At 40.8% G+C, this 20,935-nt stretch overlaps 2 protein-coding genes across 2 annotated transcripts in view; both read right to left on the bottom strand.

The window, feature by feature from the left end:
* Positions 1-12,204, bottom strand: exosc10 (exosome component 10). Its single transcript, XM_026154480.1, has 25 exons — positions 11,975-12,204; positions 11,289-11,425; positions 8,791-8,914; positions 8,599-8,703; positions 8,251-8,410; positions 7,833-7,941; positions 7,664-7,739; positions 7,464-7,574; positions 7,194-7,337; positions 5,628-5,818; positions 5,361-5,517; positions 5,031-5,179; positions 4,814-4,864; positions 4,557-4,668; positions 4,361-4,408; positions 4,208-4,283; positions 4,008-4,108; positions 3,828-3,920; positions 3,667-3,735; positions 3,351-3,456; positions 3,191-3,264; positions 639-819; positions 452-516; positions 288-364; positions 1-195 (listed from the first exon to the last, which is right to left on the bottom strand). Exons 1-25 carry the CDS (start codon positions 12,098-12,100, stop codon positions 165-167), a joined length of 2,673 nt encoding a protein of 890 aa, XP_026010265.1. The 5' UTR covers positions 12,101-12,204; the 3' UTR covers positions 1-164.
* Positions 12,205-14,174: 1,970 nt separating this feature from the next.
* Positions 14,175-20,935, bottom strand: part of LOC113013106 (contactin-3-like) — a 46,688-nt gene continuing 39,927 nt past the window's right edge. Inside the window, exons 22-23 of the mRNA XM_026153729.1 lie at positions 20,270-20,438; positions 14,175-19,413 (exon numbers count right to left, since the gene is read on the bottom strand). Coding sequence (XP_026009514.1) covers positions 19,316-19,413; positions 20,270-20,438 — 267 coding nt within the window. The 3' untranslated portion in view covers positions 14,175-19,315. The remainder of the gene's footprint in view (positions 19,414-20,269; positions 20,439-20,935) is intronic.

The following is a 20,935-nucleotide window of genomic DNA, read 5'->3' as shown; positions in this document are numbered from 1 at the left end:
GAAGTGTGCGCAGATAGAAAAAGACACTTTTTGATTCAAAATTCATTAAATTCTGAAATCCTGGATTTTACTTGGCTGCACAACAAGGACAAAAAAAGACAAACACTGTTTCTGCAGGGTGAAAAGGTTTTAAAATGGAGACAGAAAATGGCATCAAAGACAGCCTATCTTTTGGGCCAGTTATGCCGGAATCCTCTGTAAGGGGGAAGAAAAGGACAGAGTGGTTAATATTCTGTGAGTTTGAATTAGCAAGGCCAGAAAAACCTCTGTACGCTGAATATATTTACCGATCCGATTTTCCAGGCAGGTACGACATACTTCGGTTGCCAGCACCAGTGTTGTTTTTCTGTCCCTTAGGAGTTTTCTGTTACACAAAATGTAGCAATTCATTATTAAACATGAATATATTTGCATGTGGTTCGGTTAATAAATTATTTTAACAGAGCCATACTTTTCTCTTAAAATCGTGGGCTTGCCGGTTTGGATCAAACTGTGTGTTATCCTTTGATGTGTTACCTGTAGAAGAAAAGAGAGTGCACAGAATTTAAATGGGTTTTTTTTAGATTTTAAAACAACTGCAAATGAATGAAAAATAAGCCGTGGTTTCACCCAGTGTAATAAAAAAATGATATGCGTACCAGCAAAGACTTTGAGGTCTGACTGACTGTAGTCAAAGGGCTTGAAGCTGTCTTGAGGAGTTACTTCTGTCTTCTGGGGTTTCTCTGCAGATTTCATTAACTTCTTGCTTGGTTTGGGAGTCAAGTCTCCAACCTCACTGTCGACTCGCTCTCTTTTCTTTCCGCCGGCGTTTGAGGATTCCTAATTAAATAGGTCAGTAACACTGCATTCAGTAAAATACAAAGAATGATCACTTTAATAAGCACCTCTGTAAATGTAGACACTGTCAAACTAGTTAGAGTTTATCCCCAGTCTTGAATGCATGTGACCCCTTATTCTATATCTGATGATTTTTAGTTCAATGTTTTGCTGTTTAAACATTTCACAGAGAACGGTCAAATTATGCAAAAATATCCAATGACCAGACTGCTTTGAGCTGACAGAAAGTCCAAAGAAACAAAAAACCCCCCACTTGCTACAACCAAAAGAAGAGCATCTCTGAAAGCACAGTATGTTGAATCTTTAGGCAGATGGTCTTCAGTAGCAGAAGACCAGCAAACTGGCTACAATTCACTGAGGCTCACCAAAACTGGACAACAGGAGATTAGAATAAGACTGCCTGGTCTTCATTTCTGCCTCGACATTAAGATGGTAGGGTCAGAATTTGGTGTAAGCAACATGAAAGCACACATCCTTTGTATGAACATTTCAGGCTTCTGATGGAGGAATGGTGTGAGGAACATTTTCTTGGCACACTTGTCTTGATGATCCGCATATTTAATTTGGCCAAGATTTTATTCTGGATGCTTCCTGACACAACCCTCCCCATTTGCCACCATGGATTGGCACTATGGAGTACACTTCTTTGTGTGAAAGAGGAAGATGCTAGGGATAAGGTGATACGGTGCTAGGGATAAGGCTGTGCAGAAGATCCTCTGTGACAACCACTAAAGGGAGGAGCTGAAAGAAAACGAGGAGTACCAGCTGAGCATGGTTGAAATGCCACAGCCTGAGTACTGCTGCTGACTATCTCCACCTCTTTATCACCGTACTGTACTCTCTTCTGCTTACAGCAGGACAACACAGCACGTCACAAAGCTCAGATGTTCAACATGACATCCTTTTGGGATGTGGTGGAACACGAGCTTCACAGTGCAACATGCTCTAAACGCTCTGCTGAGCTGCATTTATGCTGTGCCACCAAAATCTAAGAGGAATATTTCCAGCACCTTGTTGAATAAAAGGTGGATAACAAAAGAGTTGAGGCAGTTCTGAAGGCAAAAGGGGGCTAGGAAGGTGTACATAATGTAGTACCTGGTGAATGTATATATTTATGGTGTATACAAGCCTACATAGAATCTGTCTTCTGACAGTTTGCTTGTTACGAGTCAGCTGTATCAAGATTGGAGAATTACATAATGTTACAACGAAGATTATACGTTGTTTTCACTCCAAAGAAGCAGGACACCTGGATTTAAAGCTTACAAAGTGAAAACATTATTGTGAATAATTACCTTATAACCTAAAACACACATTTCTGTTTACATTGAAAATGCCACAGCAGTGCTTCCTTAAGCTAAACTGTTAATTTGCATATTTTATTTCCCAAGCAAATTAGTCTATTCAGCTCATTTCATTTTGCTCACTAGCAAGTTGTATTTTTCTCATGCCACTGTTGGTGAACAACCAAATCACTGCACAACCCTTTTGTAATATTATTTATATCAGAGCAGCAGGAGCTTCCAAAAATCACTGAGCTTTCTTTCAAATAATTAGTAATTAGACAAGAAAACTTCATTGCCCAAGTGCCAGCTGAAACTGACAGTTAGCCGAAACTGCCAATGTTCTGCTGAAGTTGGCAAGTTGACGACTGTTACTTTCAAGCGTTGCTGCCAACATCTCCGACTACGATGCACGCCACCAGATGGTGCCAACGTGCTTATATGAGGGTGCCAATTCAGCAGGGAGTGCCTTAAAACCAAGTTTTCACTGAAACAGTCATCACACAGAGGATTAGTCTGGTGCACGCCATTAGTGTTCACTCAAACAAATGATGGCAAAGCCTCAGATGGTGAAAGGTAGAGGGGACAGAGTATTTAAAAAAGCACTATGGTGGAAAGACTGTGCATGAGTAACCAGGTGGGTGTAAAGCAGTAATCCCAGTAGATGGGCTTTTGGGCAGAAAGGAGCTATTGTCGCTCTCCAGGGGAGAAAAAATAAATAAATATCACGTGATAAGTAAAGGATGAGTCTCTTAATGCTCTAGTCCCCCGCTGCGGATTCTGTTTCCCCAGACACATCATGTGACAGACATAAATATTAAAAGGCCACTTCAATGCCAGTGCTGCAGACTGGTAAAAGTGCTTTACTCGCTTATGAGTCACTGTATTTATGTGCAGAAAAACCAAAGGCATCATCAGAAAATGGGGGGCAGAGCAGAGGGTTAAACTGGCCATTAATGTAGAGGCTTTAACATGTTCTTGAGTGAGTATAACTCTCACGCCACAGGGACACCGAAGCCCATCTAAAGTTGAAAAGAGAAAATGGCAGGAACAGAAAGTGAGTGACTCACTGCTACTTGCTGGCGAACTGTGGCGACGTTCTTGAGAGACTCCTGATAACTCTGTTTAGCCTTTGTCCTTTCCTCTATGGAAGTCAACATTAAAAACAATGAGGAACATGAATTATGGGTGAAAGAAAATGATCAATTTAGAGTAAATTAACCCTGTTACCCGTCTGCTTTTTTGCCATTTCTTTGGCTTCCTGCTTGGCTTTCTTCTTGGCCTCTAATTCAGTCTGTTGCTGTTCAACACTCTGTAGTTTCCACCTTTTACTGATCTGTCAAGGTGAGAAGTTTGTAGCTGTGAATGTTCAAACAGGGACGAGGTTTAAAAAAAAAAAAAAAATTAAAAAAAAGATGAAGAAGAAAAAAAAGAAACTAAACAGAAAAAAAAGACGAAGAAGAAAAAAAGAAAAACGAAAAAACGAAAAAAACGAAAAAAAAAAAAAAAACAGGATATGGATCGGTGAATAGAGCTCTTTGATTACCTCGAATATTTTTGAAGACGGGTCAAACTTGGCATTTTTGTTGACGTGCACATCAGTGGAGGGTAAATACTGAAATCCCAAAAGGAAGACAAATGAATACTGAACCTCAAGTTCGGTGGCACACAACCAGCACTGAGGGTAAATCACTGCCTGCCTCTTACCATTCTAAAGGGGTTTTCAAAGGACTCAATAATACGTCTGGCTTTCATCTGAGCCGCTGAGCTTGACTCCTGGTCATCCTTTATTTCCACCTCCTTTAACAAAGAGCAGAGATCTCACATTTCGCACCACAGTTACACACAAATCATCTCACTCTGAATAAACTAAATGTTAATCTCCACCTCAAACAGTGTGATTTTAGCTGATGCCACGAGACCGCTTTCTTTCTGTACATCTACGTCCTCATCCTCTGAGAACAGCATCCCCTGCTTAACTGGCAGATCTGAAAAAATAAATTAATGGATGCATCAATACAAAGCCTAATGGGCTGAAATCTGCTATCGTTTGAGCGATGCAAAGCACACACGAGCATGAAGCTTACCATCAGCAGAAATTTGAGGGGGGTCGCTCTCGGAAACCCTGGATGTATCATGGGGACCAAACAACGGGACCTCAGGCTGGAAAATGATATAAAACCACATTCATTTCCCCTGCAGTCATTCAACCTCCAAAATCAACTGGAATTTAAGCAAACCTTTTTAATGGGCGTGAGTCCTTTCTTCTTCTGCGCAGCAATCTCAGCCTGTGTGAAATGCAAAAGATATTGCAATATTTGACTGATCCTGGTCCCTCAAATCATCAGTGACATCTCAAACATTGAACTTATAATACCAAGAGGGGAGAAAAAAACCCCAAAACATCCCCCCCTGCTGCCACTCATCTTTCCTCACCTTAAGGAGGGGCATTTCCCTGGCCTGCTGCACTAACAAATGGAGCTCATTGTTGTACTGCCTCACCAGTGGGGGCACGGGGTTACAGCAGGCAATGATGCCCTGAGGCTCCCTGAGTAGGTAAAGACAAAATACTGAGCTGGAGGTTATGAATAAAAACATTAAATTCATCTACTCCACAGTGAAAACAACAAGAACCGGAAAAAAGAAAAAGGAGAAAAAAAAGAGGAAAGAGAAGAGAAATATAGTCAACTTACCTTGGCAACTCCTCAGATATTTTGATCATCATGTGAGTGGGCAGGACGTATCTAAACACACAGGTAACACTGGATTAAAACATGTTACGACTTCCAAACCCTAAATCATTTGGACTGTAATATGTAGCTGGACAGGAAGGATAAGCTAGAGAGAGGGGAAAAAAAAGCTCCAGCAAATTTCCAGAACAAGAAGTCCATCCATTTCCAGGCAGCCTACCCGGTGCTTTCATCTTCCTGCCTGGCCAGTTTGTCCCTCCAGGCAAACAGCAGTCTGAAGGCAGTGAGCTGCTGGGTGTTAAAAGACTTTTTCTGCTTCCTCTGCAGCTCCAAATATGACTCTTCTGTGTAGATAGGCTTCACATATTTCTGTTTGAGAAGAGAGGGGGGGCACATGGCGAATCGTGACAAATGTCAGAAAATCTTGAGAGGTCATGGTGTGGAAATGTAAAAATTATGGAAGCATTAAAGACTCCAATGGAACTATTAGAATTGAACAAGACTATTAAGGAAGTGTCACTTTAATCTTCATGGTGTATGAAGTGCACACCTTGAGGGAAATGCTGCTGCTCTTGTTCCAGACACTCTGCAGCAAACCAGGCTGTCCGTGGTTGAAGTCGAGAAGCTGTACCCTCACGCAGTCGTAGATATAAAGAAGGTAGTGGGTGTCTGTCCGGGCATACTGCACCATCTCATCTGGCAAGGGGCTATGTGGACAAATGTGGACTATATTTAATTCCCCCAAAACAACCATACAACGCTTGAAGCTAAGTGAAAAGTATAAAACTATGCATTCAATAACCAGGAGTCACCATACCGAACCCTCCAGTCAGCCAGCTGGTAACGTTTGTCAGAGTCCACGTTGCAGAAGTGTTTTAGCAAGTGGTCGAGGGAATGCCTGGCCAGGTTGAGAGCCCGGCTTGCCTGATGTGTGTCAAAAAGGTTGACAACATACAAGCCAAAGTCCCTCTGGAGCCATTCAATGTCAGAATCTGCACCGTGAAAAACCTACGAACAAAAAACATGAAGTGTTGAAACCTCACCGGTGCAGAACCAGCTTATTTAATAAAGAAAAACAATTAAGACTCATTTTATATCTATATATTTTCTTTTGAAAAAAAGTGGAGACATGCTATGTAACATTTGGATCATTTTCGCAAATCTTTCAGTGGTTTAAAGCCTACGCACCACACTTTTTTCACAGGTGTCCTACAGTGAGTGAGTCATGTCTGCTCCCACACACACCGCGGGACGCTTGCCAACTTTATCGGATGTGTTTGAAAATAATAAGGACACCTCAAACAAATTCCGGCTCAGGGGGGTTTTAACTTTACAAACTTATAATCATTACACTGGTGAAGATTCTTTTTTTCCCAAAAGGCCTCCATGTAATATCAAAAAGGAGATGATGAGATATAGCCCCAAGGAAGATATACTCCCTTGGGGCTATTTTAAGTGCATTTTCAGTTCTGAGATGTGGGAAAGTAATGGCTTTAAAAAACAGAAAGACAAGTAGTTAGACCACCAGACTGCTTCTCTTTAAATATGTATTTCACATTACAGGGAAATCATTCACATGTAGGTACAAACACCAAAAACTGGTATGTAAACCCATTTATGATTACTTTATTGATAGAGCTCATAAGCTATTTATAAATCCCAACAGGGTAAATGATTTCTTCCCAAGATACAGTAAACTGGACTTGGCTTTTTGAATGACCTTAGTGTCAAATCATGCACTTTTAACCAGCGCCGAGTCCCTACAGCAGTCACCTCAAGGTGCTTTACAAACAAACTGGTGATCATAAGGTGCCTGCTGGTGTGACAGTACATTATTTTTCTGCCTCTTTGTGTGGGCCTGTTTAAAAAGAAAAAACACTTAAAGACAAAGAAACTGATAACAAGAGCTGAGCAAAGGGTAAGAGAGTCTTCATGAACAGAATGCATGAAATTCACTGAGTTGCACAGGAATAAATTGGCACCAGAAGGATGTTAACTGGCTGAACCTAACTGTATGCATCATAGTGCTACCAAAGCTGTAAAAGGCAACCCTTGACCTGCATGACACGCTGGTGCTGCAATTGTCATTGGACCGCTGGAACGACATAACACAGAGTATGCAGCACAAAAAAAAGTACATTTTCACACTTTAGACAGATTTTTCCCCCAGTTATCTACTGCACTGATCATGTACCAGAACAACAGGTCATGCCTGTCCACTGCACTGTAACGAATTCAGAACTGAGATTAAAATTTTAAAAACAGCTGCCGACTGTGCACCTGCCCACCTCAAACCAAATCTAACCAGACATGTAATCTCATCTGCTGTTGATAGAGCAGAGCAGGATACAGAGGGAAAATGATTGGGGAGTGTCTCCATTACCTTGACAATGGAGGGGTCAGTGAATGCCTCATTCAGGATGTACATCTCGCTGCGGAGCTCCAAGGTGTCGATGATGAAGTCCTCCTCTCTGGTGGAGATCTGCATCAGACAGGTGAGGCCGAGGAAACTTCTGTAGGAATGATGCTGCGATGAAGAACAAAGAAGAAAGTGAGCAGTGAAATTTGTCTGAAAATGTCCAAATAAATGAATTTGTGATGCAAAATTTTTACATTACATTACATTACAACACTATGAATATGAGCTCTGTACCTCCAGGTCCACTGCAAATTCAGACAATTTGCACAGCTTTTCATTTAGAGCTACCAAATCCTCCAGTGTATCAACAAATGACAACTTTGTCTCAGCTACTGGTTTGTGCATCTGAAAAGAAACCACAGATTAGACAGAGGCCTAACCAACAGTGACAGCATCATATTACAGGAATCACACATTACACATGAGTGTATTACCTGAGGTTCTGGCTTAGACAGAAGATTTTCTGGTATTGTAAGATGGTCCAGTTCATATTGGTATGGGTGTGCAAACCTGCATGGATCAAAATCCCAAGTATAGTTGCACAATAAAAATAAAAAATAGAACAAGATATGATGTGTATATTAAACAAGGTAGAATGCTTACATGTCATCAACATGTTCCTGAGTTCTTTGCTGGTGGATGAAGTCAGCCAGGGCAGCTGGGACATCAAGGTCCTCAGGCCTCTCTTTACGCATTTGTTTGTTGGTAAAATCTATGGATGGAGAACAGGAAAGGTAATAAGTTTGACACGCTAAAGCAGGAGTGTCAAACATAAGGCCTGGGGGTGAGAATCAGCTCACCCACAGGACAGCTTTGGAAAATTAGACTTTTTTTTCCTTTAGGAGCATGCATCAAGACATTACATTTATAGTTAGACTTCTTTTCACTGACAGAAATTAGAGCTTCAGTGGTATAAAATGAGTTTGACATCCCTGCGTCAACGCGTTTATATTGCAATCAAAAGCTAACACGAGAAAACAATAGGATGAGGAAGAATATGAGAGTAAAAAGCATGTCTTACAAGATGGAAGTGGCTTTACTGCATTTGGCTTGATGAAGATCTTGGGTATAAAAGGCGTGTTGCTGTTGTCAACTTTTTCCTTGAATTTCAGCTGAGGTCGTGTGATGTTCTTGGCATGGAGCAGTCGAAATGTCTCGGAACGACTGCTAGGACTGGAACCCTGATCCATAAAAGCATTGTTTAGAAAAAGTGTAGAACAAACGTACTACTTTCAAAAAACTTTTTTTTGTGTGTGCGTGCGATTTAAGAAACGGCTGCCAGGTCTGGCACATATTGTTTCTTCTTGAATTCGGCCCAGAGCAGACACTGGCATCTGCAGTGTAATAGCGGAGAGGTTAATTAGCCAACCTTGCGATTCCAGCTGGAAACGACAACTTTTGGAGGCTGGAACCCTGCAGGCATGACAGGCTGCTGGCTCCTGTTCACCCCATCAGCTTCATCAAGAAGAATCCCCTGGAAATCAGACATGAGAGCTCAGGGTTACTTTGCAAAGACTTTTTCGTGTAGAAACTCATTCGACACCAAAGCTGCGGGTCATACCACTCTTTCGAGGATAACGTCATTTGAGTCCACGACCAAGTCGAACCTCTCCTCCAGCCCTGTCAGCTTGTTCCGGTCTCTCATGTGAGATCTGCATCCATGGTGCTGCATTATCTGACTCATACTAACACAGAGGCACAGTGAAAAGATTACATTTTGATTACTGATGCACAGCTAGTGACAGGTTAGTTATTCAATAAAACAACTCATCTGCATGCGTGTCAAAGGGTACGTCTGCACTAAAGCCTCGTGGGAGACGTCTGGAAACCTTTGCTGACCCCTGTTTAGTTTGAAAACTGCTACCTTGTGTTTTAATCTAGAAGTCCAGCAATTACGAGTTTCTAATAACAAGGCAGCCAGCCACGTATGCATCCTGGATGGGTCTGATCGCTTACTAAGGCTGATAGATCTTTTGTTATGCCACATTATTTATAATTATCACTGTGTTTTCGCTCTACTTGTGTAAGAAGTCCCAGTGCCATATGTCGCACAATTGTTTATCCACTTTTAGGAATCACCAGTCGATACACTTCATCTTTTGGTGTATTTATTAAAGCACTGGATGATTATGGATCTGTTCTGTTCAGAAAACAGTCTGCAAGCAGTTAGCAGCAGCCAATTTCCCAAAAAAAGAGGAGATATCTAGGCATTACACAAAGTCTTATCTGAGAATGTGCATCTGTCTGATTGGTTAAAACAGGTGGGGAGAGTTGCTTGTTTTGCAGGAACTGAGGTGGCCGTGACCGATATCAGGCGCCAGTTATCGTGTCTACAGCTGCCCTCGTGCATTCTTTTACACTGAGATGTCAGCAGATTTCTAATTAGTGCGAGCGACTAAGCAATAACTATCAGTCAGTAAAATACTACAGATCCTACTAATCCCAAACACATATCAAACCCAACACATAACAACTTAATACTGGTGTGTTACTTTCAGTTACGTTTATAACCCACCATCAGCCGAAGCAAACGATCACCGATCTTGTTTGCTAGAAGCATCACACGTACATGTAGAGTATGAGCAAAAGTCTTGAGTTCATTTTTTGTATTTCGTTTCCAAGATGCCAGATCTTCTTGCTATTTTTTTTAAAGTGCTTTTCTCTTGAGCAACAGCTCTCCAGGCTTTCTCGAAGTATTTCAAAGGCTTTTGGACACTGGTTGCTTTTTTTTACTGATTTTTAATCCAGTACTTGTATCTGATCATGTTCAGAGAAATATTTTTTAAGCCACTTAACACTGACCTATGAATCATGCAAGCTGAAACCCAACTGAAACGATGAACCAGTGCTGTGCCTACACATAGCTTGGCAAACAGCCAACTGTATCTTTAGGCATTTTGCTACTAGAAGCCTGCTTAAAAAACATCCTTTTGGTCTCATTTCTTTAGATGAATCTATGAAAAACGCTAGTTTATGCCCGTGAAACGAAATGTCTGACATAAAAATAGCATTTTTGCGCCAACAATGTGATTCCCACTGAGCTATTAGCTGAAAATTTGGCATACATGGTGTGGAGTATGTTGTTTAAAAAAAAAATGAAAGTGGAAAAATGGAGGCCCAAGGAAATAGTGGTAGGCATTAAAAACTATGTACAACAGGTAAAGAGTATTAAAGTAATCAGAAACTGTCTCAGTGGAAGGGTGGTTGTCAGGAAGCCATTGTTAAGGAAAACAGGGAGGTAAGGGTGAGATATGACAAATTACACAAGAACTGGATTGAAAATCAGTGGCAACAGGTCTTACACCTTGAGTGTCTACAGCCACCTGAAAAACATGGTGGATCCTCTGTCATGAAACAGAGGGCAGCCAAAGACGAGCCCTGAATGTTTTCCAAGAAGCCTGGAGAAACATTTCCGAAGACTACTTAAAGAAATGATAACAGAGCTTACCTAACAGATTTCAGGCTGTGTTGAAGGATAAAAACGATCATACCAAATGTTGACTTTCAAACTCATTAGAAATGTACCAACTGTCTCTGTCTTCTATACTGTATTTGTATCTACATTTGCATATTTCAGTAAATTTCTGCACTGACATGAAATGACGGGTGGCTTGAGACTTTTGCAAAATACACTTTAAAAATAATGATGGAAATGTAATATACATTTACAGGCAAGTGAGTATAGATGGAAATTACTTTTTAAAATGAGTTAATATATGTTTGGTATACAGATATGGTTTAAGAGATTCATGTGGTCTGATTATCATTAAGCTCAGTTTTCATTATAAGTGGAGTGTGCTGCTGCAAAACTGTAGTGTTGCCTCAAACCTCAACAACATAGTTTGTCAGGACTACACAATATATACATATGAATATATTGTGCTATGTCTTACTTCTTGTATTGTCTGTTTTTGTTACTGTTTGTACTGGAGCACTGTAATCAACATAATTTCCCCCAGGGATCCATAAAGTATTGTGATTCTGATCAACTCACTGAATGCATTGTTGAATCTGTGAATTTAAAAAATAAAATAATGCAACAACACACTATATTCTCACCAGTGCAGGAGCTTATCTCCTTGACTTTCACAGAACTCCTGGAATCCTGGGAAGCTCCGATAGAAATCATATTCATCCCCAGCTTGAGGCAGGCCGGCAGATGCTTTGGTGGCTGATAATACAGCACCAAACCCATGCTGTAGAGAAAAAGATTGAGCTGTTAGTTACTGTTTAAAGCCATTTTCAATATATTGAAATTGATTATAATTAAAAATAAAGGGCACGGAAACACTGCTGTTCCCTATTAGTTACTGTTATTACATCATATTGAGGGAACAATAAGGTTTATCCACAGGGAAAAGCAGCATGGATATAGTGCTTATTGAATAATTTAAAATGCTCTTACTTTGTCATTGCTGGCTCTGCTGACTTTATATAAACAGAGGCTATTTAACCAAAGACTTTAATAGAGTATGTGGTTGGTCCCAGGAGATATTTTTTGACTGGATTTCTATCACTTTTCGTCCGTTACTTGCAACACTGCATGATAATAACTGTTAACTACAGACTTCCACATTTCTAACGATTTAGCAAAGACACTCCAGACCCGTCGACCTTTACCTTTACAATCACCTGTATAAAAGTCACCTCGTCTCAACAGCTTGCTGTGGATGTTTTCAACCAGCTATCAGGCATCCACGTTGCTTTCTTGCCTGCTAGCATGAACTCCGGATTTGTTTACTTACTTTGACAAAAGCGTCCACGTCTCTGAAACCGGGGCACAATTCGGTTTTGTCCTCGTCGTTGGTGTCCAAATTACTGTCCTTAGGGCCACTGCTCTTTAAACCTTTCTTCTTTGAAGAAGCCATCATTTAATGTGGTGCTATGTACATGTGTAACGCAGGAAACAACTCGTTTCTTCGATGATTCTTCTGGGCCACTGGGAATGCCGAGGGACAAACAGCACCACCTAACGGTGTGGGGTGGAAGGGCCACTACCAGGCGGATCGTATCACAGACCATCAGCCGAAGCAAACGATCACACATATTTTTACTTTAATTATGCTGCACTAGGCTTAGACTGCTGAGGGCTTCCCACGATGCACTGGGAAGCGTTTCTTTTTCATTCATCTATTTTCACACTCTGTGTTTATACACCACAGCTATTAATAATGTCTGGCTCTCCTCCACAGTGTGTCTTTTCTCCTGACTTCCTCCCATCACCCCAAACAAATCGTGGCAGATGCCTGCCCCTACCCGAGCCTGATTCTGCCAGAGGTTTCGTCTTGTTAAAGGGTGGTTTTTCCTCCCCACCGTTGCCAAGTGCTTGCTCACAAAGGATTGTCTGTTTTGGGGATTTTCGCTCTATTATTGTAGGGTCATCATCTTACAATATAAAGAGCCTTAAAGAGACTGTTATTGTGATTTGGCACTGTATGAATTAAATTAAACTGAACTGTCTTCCTCCCATCACCCCCATGATTGCCTCTCCCTGAGCCTGGTTTTGCTGCTGGCTTCTTTCTGTTGAAAGGGAGTTTTTCCTTCCCACCATCACCAAGTGCTTTAACATAGGGGGTCGTCTGTTATTGTAGACTCTTTACCTTACAATATGAAGCCCCTTGAAGACACTGGTGTTGTGATATAACCTTCACTTTAATTCTTCAATTCTATTTCAATAATACTTTAAATATGTAAAAATTATGTACATATATGTAAAATATGTAAAAATTGTGTGTTTCTGTTCTGTGTCTTGTGTACTGTTTGTTTGTATATGTGTCTTTCTTGGTGCTGTTACACCCAAATTTCCCCTTGTGGGACAATTAAAGGATTATTCTACTGATTTTCTAGGTTAACCTCTACCTCTAAAACTGTGAACCGACTCAACATTGGGTATGAATCAGAATATGACTGCCTGTTCCGTCTCTGGTTCTCAGTGTACCTGTTCGGTGCAGTCATACTGCAGGCACTGCCTCATGTCCAGTTTACTGCCTCACACTGGACAGATGCACTGGGATGGTGGGACCATTAGGGGGCAGTATTGACACTTGCAATCCGTAGCAACCGTGCCACAGCATCTGCTGCATTGGGAGGCAATATACACCAATCATGTCTCAGCCAATATCTCTCTAAGGGATATTTGAATGCGAAGCACTTTGCAGTTTTCGAGCTAAGGTGACCACCATGAGTATACTAATCGGACATAAATACATTCCCCTTAGTCTGGTGTAAAATTCCACTAATTGCAGACAAGTTACAGTGGCCTGATGCTCTTTAGTGGCCAGTGGTATGCGAGGAGCCCCGGCCAAAGTATTGACACACTAGCTCATTACGGATGATCTGTGGTATGTAGGGAGAAACCTATCTTTTCTTCACTTCCCCTTCATATTGATCTCTTCACAGGGTCCTCTCCCTCTTATTATCTTAAAAGCATCTCTGCAACACTGGGCTCAATCAATATTTCACAGCAGCTTTCCCTGTCATTCTGTTGTTTTAGTGGAAGGTATCTGAAGTTCAGCAAATATATGCTCTAATAATCCAGAAGAAATTCGGCAGTACTCTTTGTGAAGGCTACAGTAAAAAAGCCATCTGCTTGATGTGTGCTGTAGACTGTGTATTTTTTTGATACAGTGTGACGTTAGTATTCAAAGCATTTCATATCTGTGAGGGCAGTCGTTATTACACAGTGTAAGAATACAATTAGTATATGCAGCAAAAAAACCAACAAAAAAACCCTTTAGATGTGTTCTTTAGCCACCGAAAAGGACATTACCGCTGACATTTACTTCCATTTATACGCTTTTTCATAATATTATGCATTTTATAGCTTTGACGGTGCCCCAAGGCACCACTCAAAGTCTTCCTGCAGTAAAACACACTAAAACTGCTGATGCTGTAAATGACAGCAGCACACATATAATTCAGAAAAAAAAATCCAAGACAGGAACCCTCAATGAATTGTTTTTATTAACTCCCTCATTTAGAAAACACAAATGCACCAAACGATATCATACATGCACAGCTTCAGCATATCAAGATCAGCTGATGACTTTTCAATGTGAAAACGCTGCTGCCACGATCTCACGGAGATCACCTCGACATGAACATTTTGAGGAGTCACGACAGAAAGGCCAAGCGTTGTAACCCAGAGCTGTAATCGTAAAGTCTGTCCGCACTTAGAAATCCAATGAAACTACTCGCACTTATTTTAGGATCAAATTAGCCTTTTCTGAAAACCGTAAAGCTGTATTGGTATAAAAAGACAAAAAGTACTCGTGAATAATACCACTCGTATTATCCACTGTGCACTGGCCGGCTACCTTGTAACAGGTAGGTGTTTGTGTCACTGCACCAAAAGGCTGTGTGTGATAGCAGCTGCTAGGAAATGTTACTCTCTGCTCATGTATTTTTCAGATTCAGGGTTTGACTGAGAATTACAATTGGAAGCAGCACTGTTTGGTTTCCCGGTTGGGGGAGGGCGGGGACGTTGCTAAAAAAGCCAAACGAAATACATACACTATGTACAGCATCATTTATGAAGGCAAGGGAGATCTCAGCGCACCAACTTTTGATTTAGAAATCTCTGGCTCTCAATTGTTCTCTTAAAAACAACACTTGACCTTTGTGCAGAATCTTTAGGGGGAAAAAACCCAATCAGTAACCATATCAAACATTAAAAAAAAGAAGAAGAAGATCAAAGTCAAACTCAAAACATCTCCACAGTACTGATACGTTACAAAACAGAGGTTGGCAATGCTTCTATGTACCCAAAGACACAAGTTCTTTTTTTTCCAGTTCATATAATCAATAAATTAGCCAGAATAATGCATTTCCTGTGTAAACATCTGTTAGTCTAACAATGTCATTCTGCGATGAAAGAATGTATACAGATTAACCACACGTAGAGCCACAAAAACAACGAAACACGATTCAAAGACAGCTTCAACACTCATCGGGGAAGTAAACCTTTACATTTAATGTGAGCTTTACCTGCCACATGCACCTGATGTGACCTTGGATTTGGGTCCCTTTCTGGTTTTTAAATCTTACTTAGTCCTTCGCTCCAGGAATCTGCGTTAAGTGGACAGACATTTCAACTCCTCCCTGAGTCAAACTCACTTTTTAAAAATCTCTACCTCCCACATTGACCTTGTTTTGCTCTCGTTCAATGTCCGCAATGCTTCAGTCGCACAAAGCTTTGAACCATAGCACAAGAAATGAGTTTAACCCCCCTCCTCCCTCCAAATAGATAAATGGTTGTCTGAAAGCACTTGTCCATGATGTGGCAGACTAAGGTAATAACCGTGCACAATCATGCTCGTACACATTTACGCACGCACCTTTCATCGTGTCATCTTGATGAGATTGTCCTGATTTAGTCTTCCCTAAATCCTGATATATTCGCCTTCTGTGAGTGTCATTAGTACCATTACTCCTATGCCCTTTCCCCACAGAAACCCCGCAGGGCTGCTCTAATTTATTAAGATGTTTTAATGTCTGCTAAATCTTGGCACACATCAGGCTTTCCGTTCATCAAGTCAGACTGTTAAATAGACCCCTGTGTCCTGCGCTGACACATTTCAGATCTATCCGCTTCTGCCATCTCAGAGCTATTGAAAGATGAAGTGAAGCAGGTCTGAATACCTGAGCTGCGGGGTTTCGCTGAAATACATAAATAAACAATGACAACACGGACCACATAAAAAAAAAACAAACAACCAATACGACTGACAACAAAGAACAAATTCACAGAGTATTAAAAACACAGCTGACCACACATTTAGCCAAATAATGTCTAAGCTGGTGGCTAGATTTCAATTATCAGACTGGCACAATTGGCAGCGCTTTAAACCTCTCGTCCCGACGGCAATGGCTGTGAATATACGCTGACTGGCACTGGCTGTGTGGTCCCAGATGGATGTAGACTGGGGCTGCAACTGATGATTATTTTCGCTATTGATTAATCAGTCAGTTGTATTTCCCATTAATCACTCAGAAAACTGTGAACAATGTATATCCCTCTTACTCAGAGCTCGAGGCAACATCCAAAGATTGCTCATTTTGTTTGTTTCAAAGCTCAAACATATTGGATTTTCTTTTTCATGCCATACATTAAAGACATGAGAGTTCTGGATTGTGATTGGCCACTAGGTGTGTCTTCGTGTCTGGTAACCAGGCAGCTGCTTTATTTTAAATTAGCTCATCAGCATTAAACTGGTTTGACAAAATAAGCTTCACCTATGGAGCTTTCAGTCGACATGAGGAGAGAAATACAGCTGAAATCTTCCAAACAAGCAAAGAGACTCCTTAGTTCAGATTATTTGTGTCATTTCTTTAAACTGTATTGCCTTACCTATATAACTCTATCATAGAGATGCTATACCACCCTTGTGCGTGCATTCACAACAGAACCAGTGCCAGGCTCTGTTAGGAAAGAGCAAATTCAACCATGTCGGAAGCATAAGAATTTGTCTTTGACACCGCAGTGAGGTGTAAAATGCAATAATTGTCCAAGAGAGACTTTGAGTCTTTAACTGAAAGTACTGGTAATGTTTCAGTGTAAAAACCAGGTGTTTAACAAATAAAAAATGCGACAGAGAAGTTCAAACCCAGCTTACTTTCTCACCTCCACACGGCTGGCAAATCAGTGTGAAGTGGGTGTGAAGAGATTGTTGATATTGTCAGTTTAGTCAGATACAGAAATTTGTTTGTTTCGACTATCTGACGTGCCCCATCTGATGAAGTAAACAAATAAGTAAGCTTTAGAGGTGCTGGCTGTGAATACTGGACAAAGTCAAGCTGACGGTTTGCTAAGCTATGCTTACGCACTGGTCCCATTGTCAATGTGCTAACATGAGAGTGGTATCAGTCTTCTCTTTTAACCAACCGTGGAAATATCAATTTGAATGTGACATTAGACTCAATGACATTTTGCTTTGCTCCGTGCTATCAAAGGTCAGTAACCAGCGGCCTGTACTACAAAGCAGGGGATTTCTATCCAGGTAACTTCAGGTTAACCCTGAGTTTTCTTTACTATGAAGGTGGTTCGCTTTTTATCGTCACAGTAACTCATGCTGTGAAGCTAAAGAAGCTTTTGTTCCATTTTAGCAACCAACAGGTATGAAGTCACCTCCTACTGATTGATCAATTCTCCAAAAACAGCATCATGATTCCTGAAACATCCCTCACATCTGTGGATAGCAGGAGGGTCTAAAGGGAAATCTTTGAATTTCCCTGATCAGCATCAGGAATAAATTGAACAACAATTTTATTGTTCTGAAAGCATTAATATGTAATCCTAAAATCCTAAAACAGAGGAGCTACTTGACTATTTTTTATATTTATTCTTAACTCTCAGACCGTTAAACACCACCAGCCCTGCAGCAGAAAGAATAAAACCTAAAACTGTCTTTTAAACATTAATTAAAGGGAATATTCGATTATAATCCATCAGATTCTCCTGTGTTTTAACGATAGAGCTGTGATATCGATAATTCAGTAAAGTTACACAGTGGGCATTTTTTCACTCCTGGCTTCAAACAGGCTAAACGCTCACGCTTTCATACAGCGCGTTTAATACTAAACGACTGTACAGCGCTTTTCCTCACGCTGCAGCAGCTGTGTTGGTTTCAGACTGTTTCATTTTTAACCTCTTCATTTTATCCCATTGCATAGTTTTATCTTCTTTTCTCTGTGATTGGTCAAATGTGCAGAACATTTTGCGAGAACGTGCCGGTCAAACCCTGGGTTGACTTATCAAGTTGATGACCAGCTTACCAAGCGTAAGGGTAGCTGAATTCTGATACTGGAGAAATACCCGGAGTATGCTGAACTCACTTTGTAGTACAGGGTCCAGGCAAAACCTTTAGCCTAGCGAGATAAAGGAAATACTGCATATTTCAAAAATTAATGTGAAAACAGGAAAGTGAGATTAGAAAATCGATACAAAAGTAACTAGATCACCCTCTAATTTTGATTTCATATAGTGGTTTGTTGGCAGATCATTGCAATCCCATTCAAAGTTGAATACTGTGGAGGGAAATATAATAAAAGGTACACCTTGCTGTGTTTTACATCTTAAACAACAAAGTCTCACATCTGAGAAGCTGAAGCCGGTGAACATTTGTCATTTTCCTTTGATAAATGACTTCAATGACTGCTGTTTAAGTTCGCTGAAGCACTGGTGCTGCAAAAAAACGGAATTACATTGGCAGTTACACACCTCTGCCGGTACTACTGTATACAAGCAAATGTAAAATTTGTGAACGCAGAGCAAAGTCAAATCCATCATTCGGCAGGCTATAACTATAACTAGCGTGAGGCATTAAAATTTTTAGGAGCTTTCATGGTACATTCAGCTCCGCACAATCAAAAGATAAAAGGTAAATGGAGGACAACGGCACTATGAGGTGTTTTATGAGTTTCATCTGGGACACAACCGACTTTTAAAGGATCACGTAAAGATGGAGATGGCTGCAGTATGTTCTGAAACGCTAAGTACCACTAACCAGTGTCTATAAGTGACGCCGATACAAGAATCTCCAAGGCACGGGCACAGGTGAATGAACATGTCTCTACTTTCTGATTTTGGAGAGGAGAACTGAAAACTCAGAAATACAAGGAAACAAACAAACAATCATAAACTTCTCTGCAGGGCTTTCTGCAAGGTTCACTGAGACCTTCGTGATAAGAAAAGTGAGGAATAAAATGTTGAGGAAAGCATGTAGCTATCTTAGCAATAACAACGAGAAGGCTGCAACTACTTTGGCACATGAATGGAAGTAAGGCATCTGTATCATTCTAGAGTCAAAAAAGAGTAGAAATGGAGCATTGTTCCCAACCCGCAAAAATGTCAAAACAGACTTATGTAAGAAAAAAAAAGCAAGCGTTTACTGTTAATTAAGTGTCTGACAGCACACTCTTCTCTTGTGCTGCTGCATACTTGCAAAATAACACTGGGAGAAAAATATGCGGTACCTTAAAAAAATGCAAGAAAAGAAAAAACCTTGACCACTTTCACAAATTAAAGAAAACAAAACAAAACAAGAGCCAATAGTGAATGCTGAAAAACAGAGCAGAGTCTGTTTGTGTCACAACGATGACCTGAATGAGGATATTGCGATGGTGAGGAACAGGGAGAGGGGGGAGATCTCCACACTCCAGGCTCTGGAGCCACGGGCGCTCATACCTGGGAAACAAGAAAAACAAGGTAAAAGCACCGTGGCTGACATCCGTCTGAAACACACATTTCTAACCCAAAGTTTCAATTCTCTGCTCTGTCAGCTGCTGAGAATAACACGCTTAGGTTGTCAAAACATAAAATATGCATGCTGACGTTTCATGGGGTTACTTAAAATGTGGTGCAAACTCATTTGTGTGCTGGCTTTTAAGTGCATGGGTAAAAAATGTATTAGAGGAAGTGAGTGTAAAGGACCCAGAACACTGATGCAGTTTGCTTCAATCGCTGCTTTCTCACTACATAATATACTTGATAAAAATGACTCTGCCAGACAGCGCGTTTCCTGCTCCTCCGGGAATGATGAGCCCATTTAACAAAAAAACCCATGTTGAATTCTACCTCTTTCTGTTTTCAGGGATACGACACAAAAGTTCAACAATGCAAAGTAGCATTTAGGGCAGGGGAATAGCCCCCGCTGGAGTCCCACAGGACACCAATAGCATCTAGCCAAAGCGAGTCTGTGACAGAGATGGATTGTGTTGCATATTTCAGCAAACTATAAGCGCAGAAGAGCGCAGGGGAGGTGGGATGGGGCCTTGACTAAGGGTGGGTCAGGGGAGGACAAAATGTCCCTGTCAGATTTACAGTGTTAAGTGACTTTATTTACAAAAATGGGCAAAAAAGAAAGAAAAAGGTCCCAGTGAATTCATATGTCAAATTTTGGCATTTGTCTATGTTCCTCTGGAGTATGAGAGCAGCATATTTTAAAGGGAAGGGCACGAGGAAAACTCAAATTATTCTTCCAGCCTTCCGTTTTTGACCATTTAACCACTGCAACTTCACAAAACATGAACACCGAGCTTACTTAGCTGGTGGATTCGTATGGGATCTGATGCCGGCCCTAATCCTCCTTCACTCAGTGTCTGCACAAAGATGATGTACTCCTCATCGTCCTCAGGGAGGGTCAGCTCTGCTGTTGCATTGACCGTTGTGAGTGTGATTACCTCTTTGTGTCGCTGCCTATGGTATGACAGCTGAAAGGGGAACACAAACAAGGTTGCAAATATGTTTTCTAACACCATAACAACTTCAAATGCATAAGCTTCGTGGTTACCTAGTGTACCAAGTAGAGCAGGGCGATATGGCCAAAAATATTTATCACGATATATATTTGAAAATTTGCGATAACGATATAACTGACGATATAATTGATGCGAGACAAAATACTCCACAACATTACTAGCGCAAAAAGACAACCTTCCATTAATTTTCACTTAAACAAGAAGCTGGTTTTTATGTACATTAAAGCTTTATAAAAATGTAACAGTGCAAATGCAAATTCCTTGCTGAAAGTTTAACCAAGAGGCATTTCCAGTAGAAATGGGCTGACATATCCTGAGCATAACCATATATAATATCCACTGAAGTTAAAAAGAGGTGCTTTGCAACATTCAACTGTAGTGTGCAGTACGTATTTTTTGGACCATAAGGTACACGGGATTATAAGGCACATTGAGCTAAACAAAGCAGT

This window comes from Astatotilapia calliptera, chromosome 20 (assembly GCF_900246225.1).
Source record: "Astatotilapia calliptera chromosome 20, fAstCal1.2, whole genome shotgun sequence".
Lineage (NCBI taxonomy): Eukaryota > Metazoa > Chordata > Actinopteri > Cichliformes > Cichlidae > Astatotilapia > Astatotilapia calliptera.
This window is presented reverse-complemented; position numbering and strand designations above follow the sequence as displayed.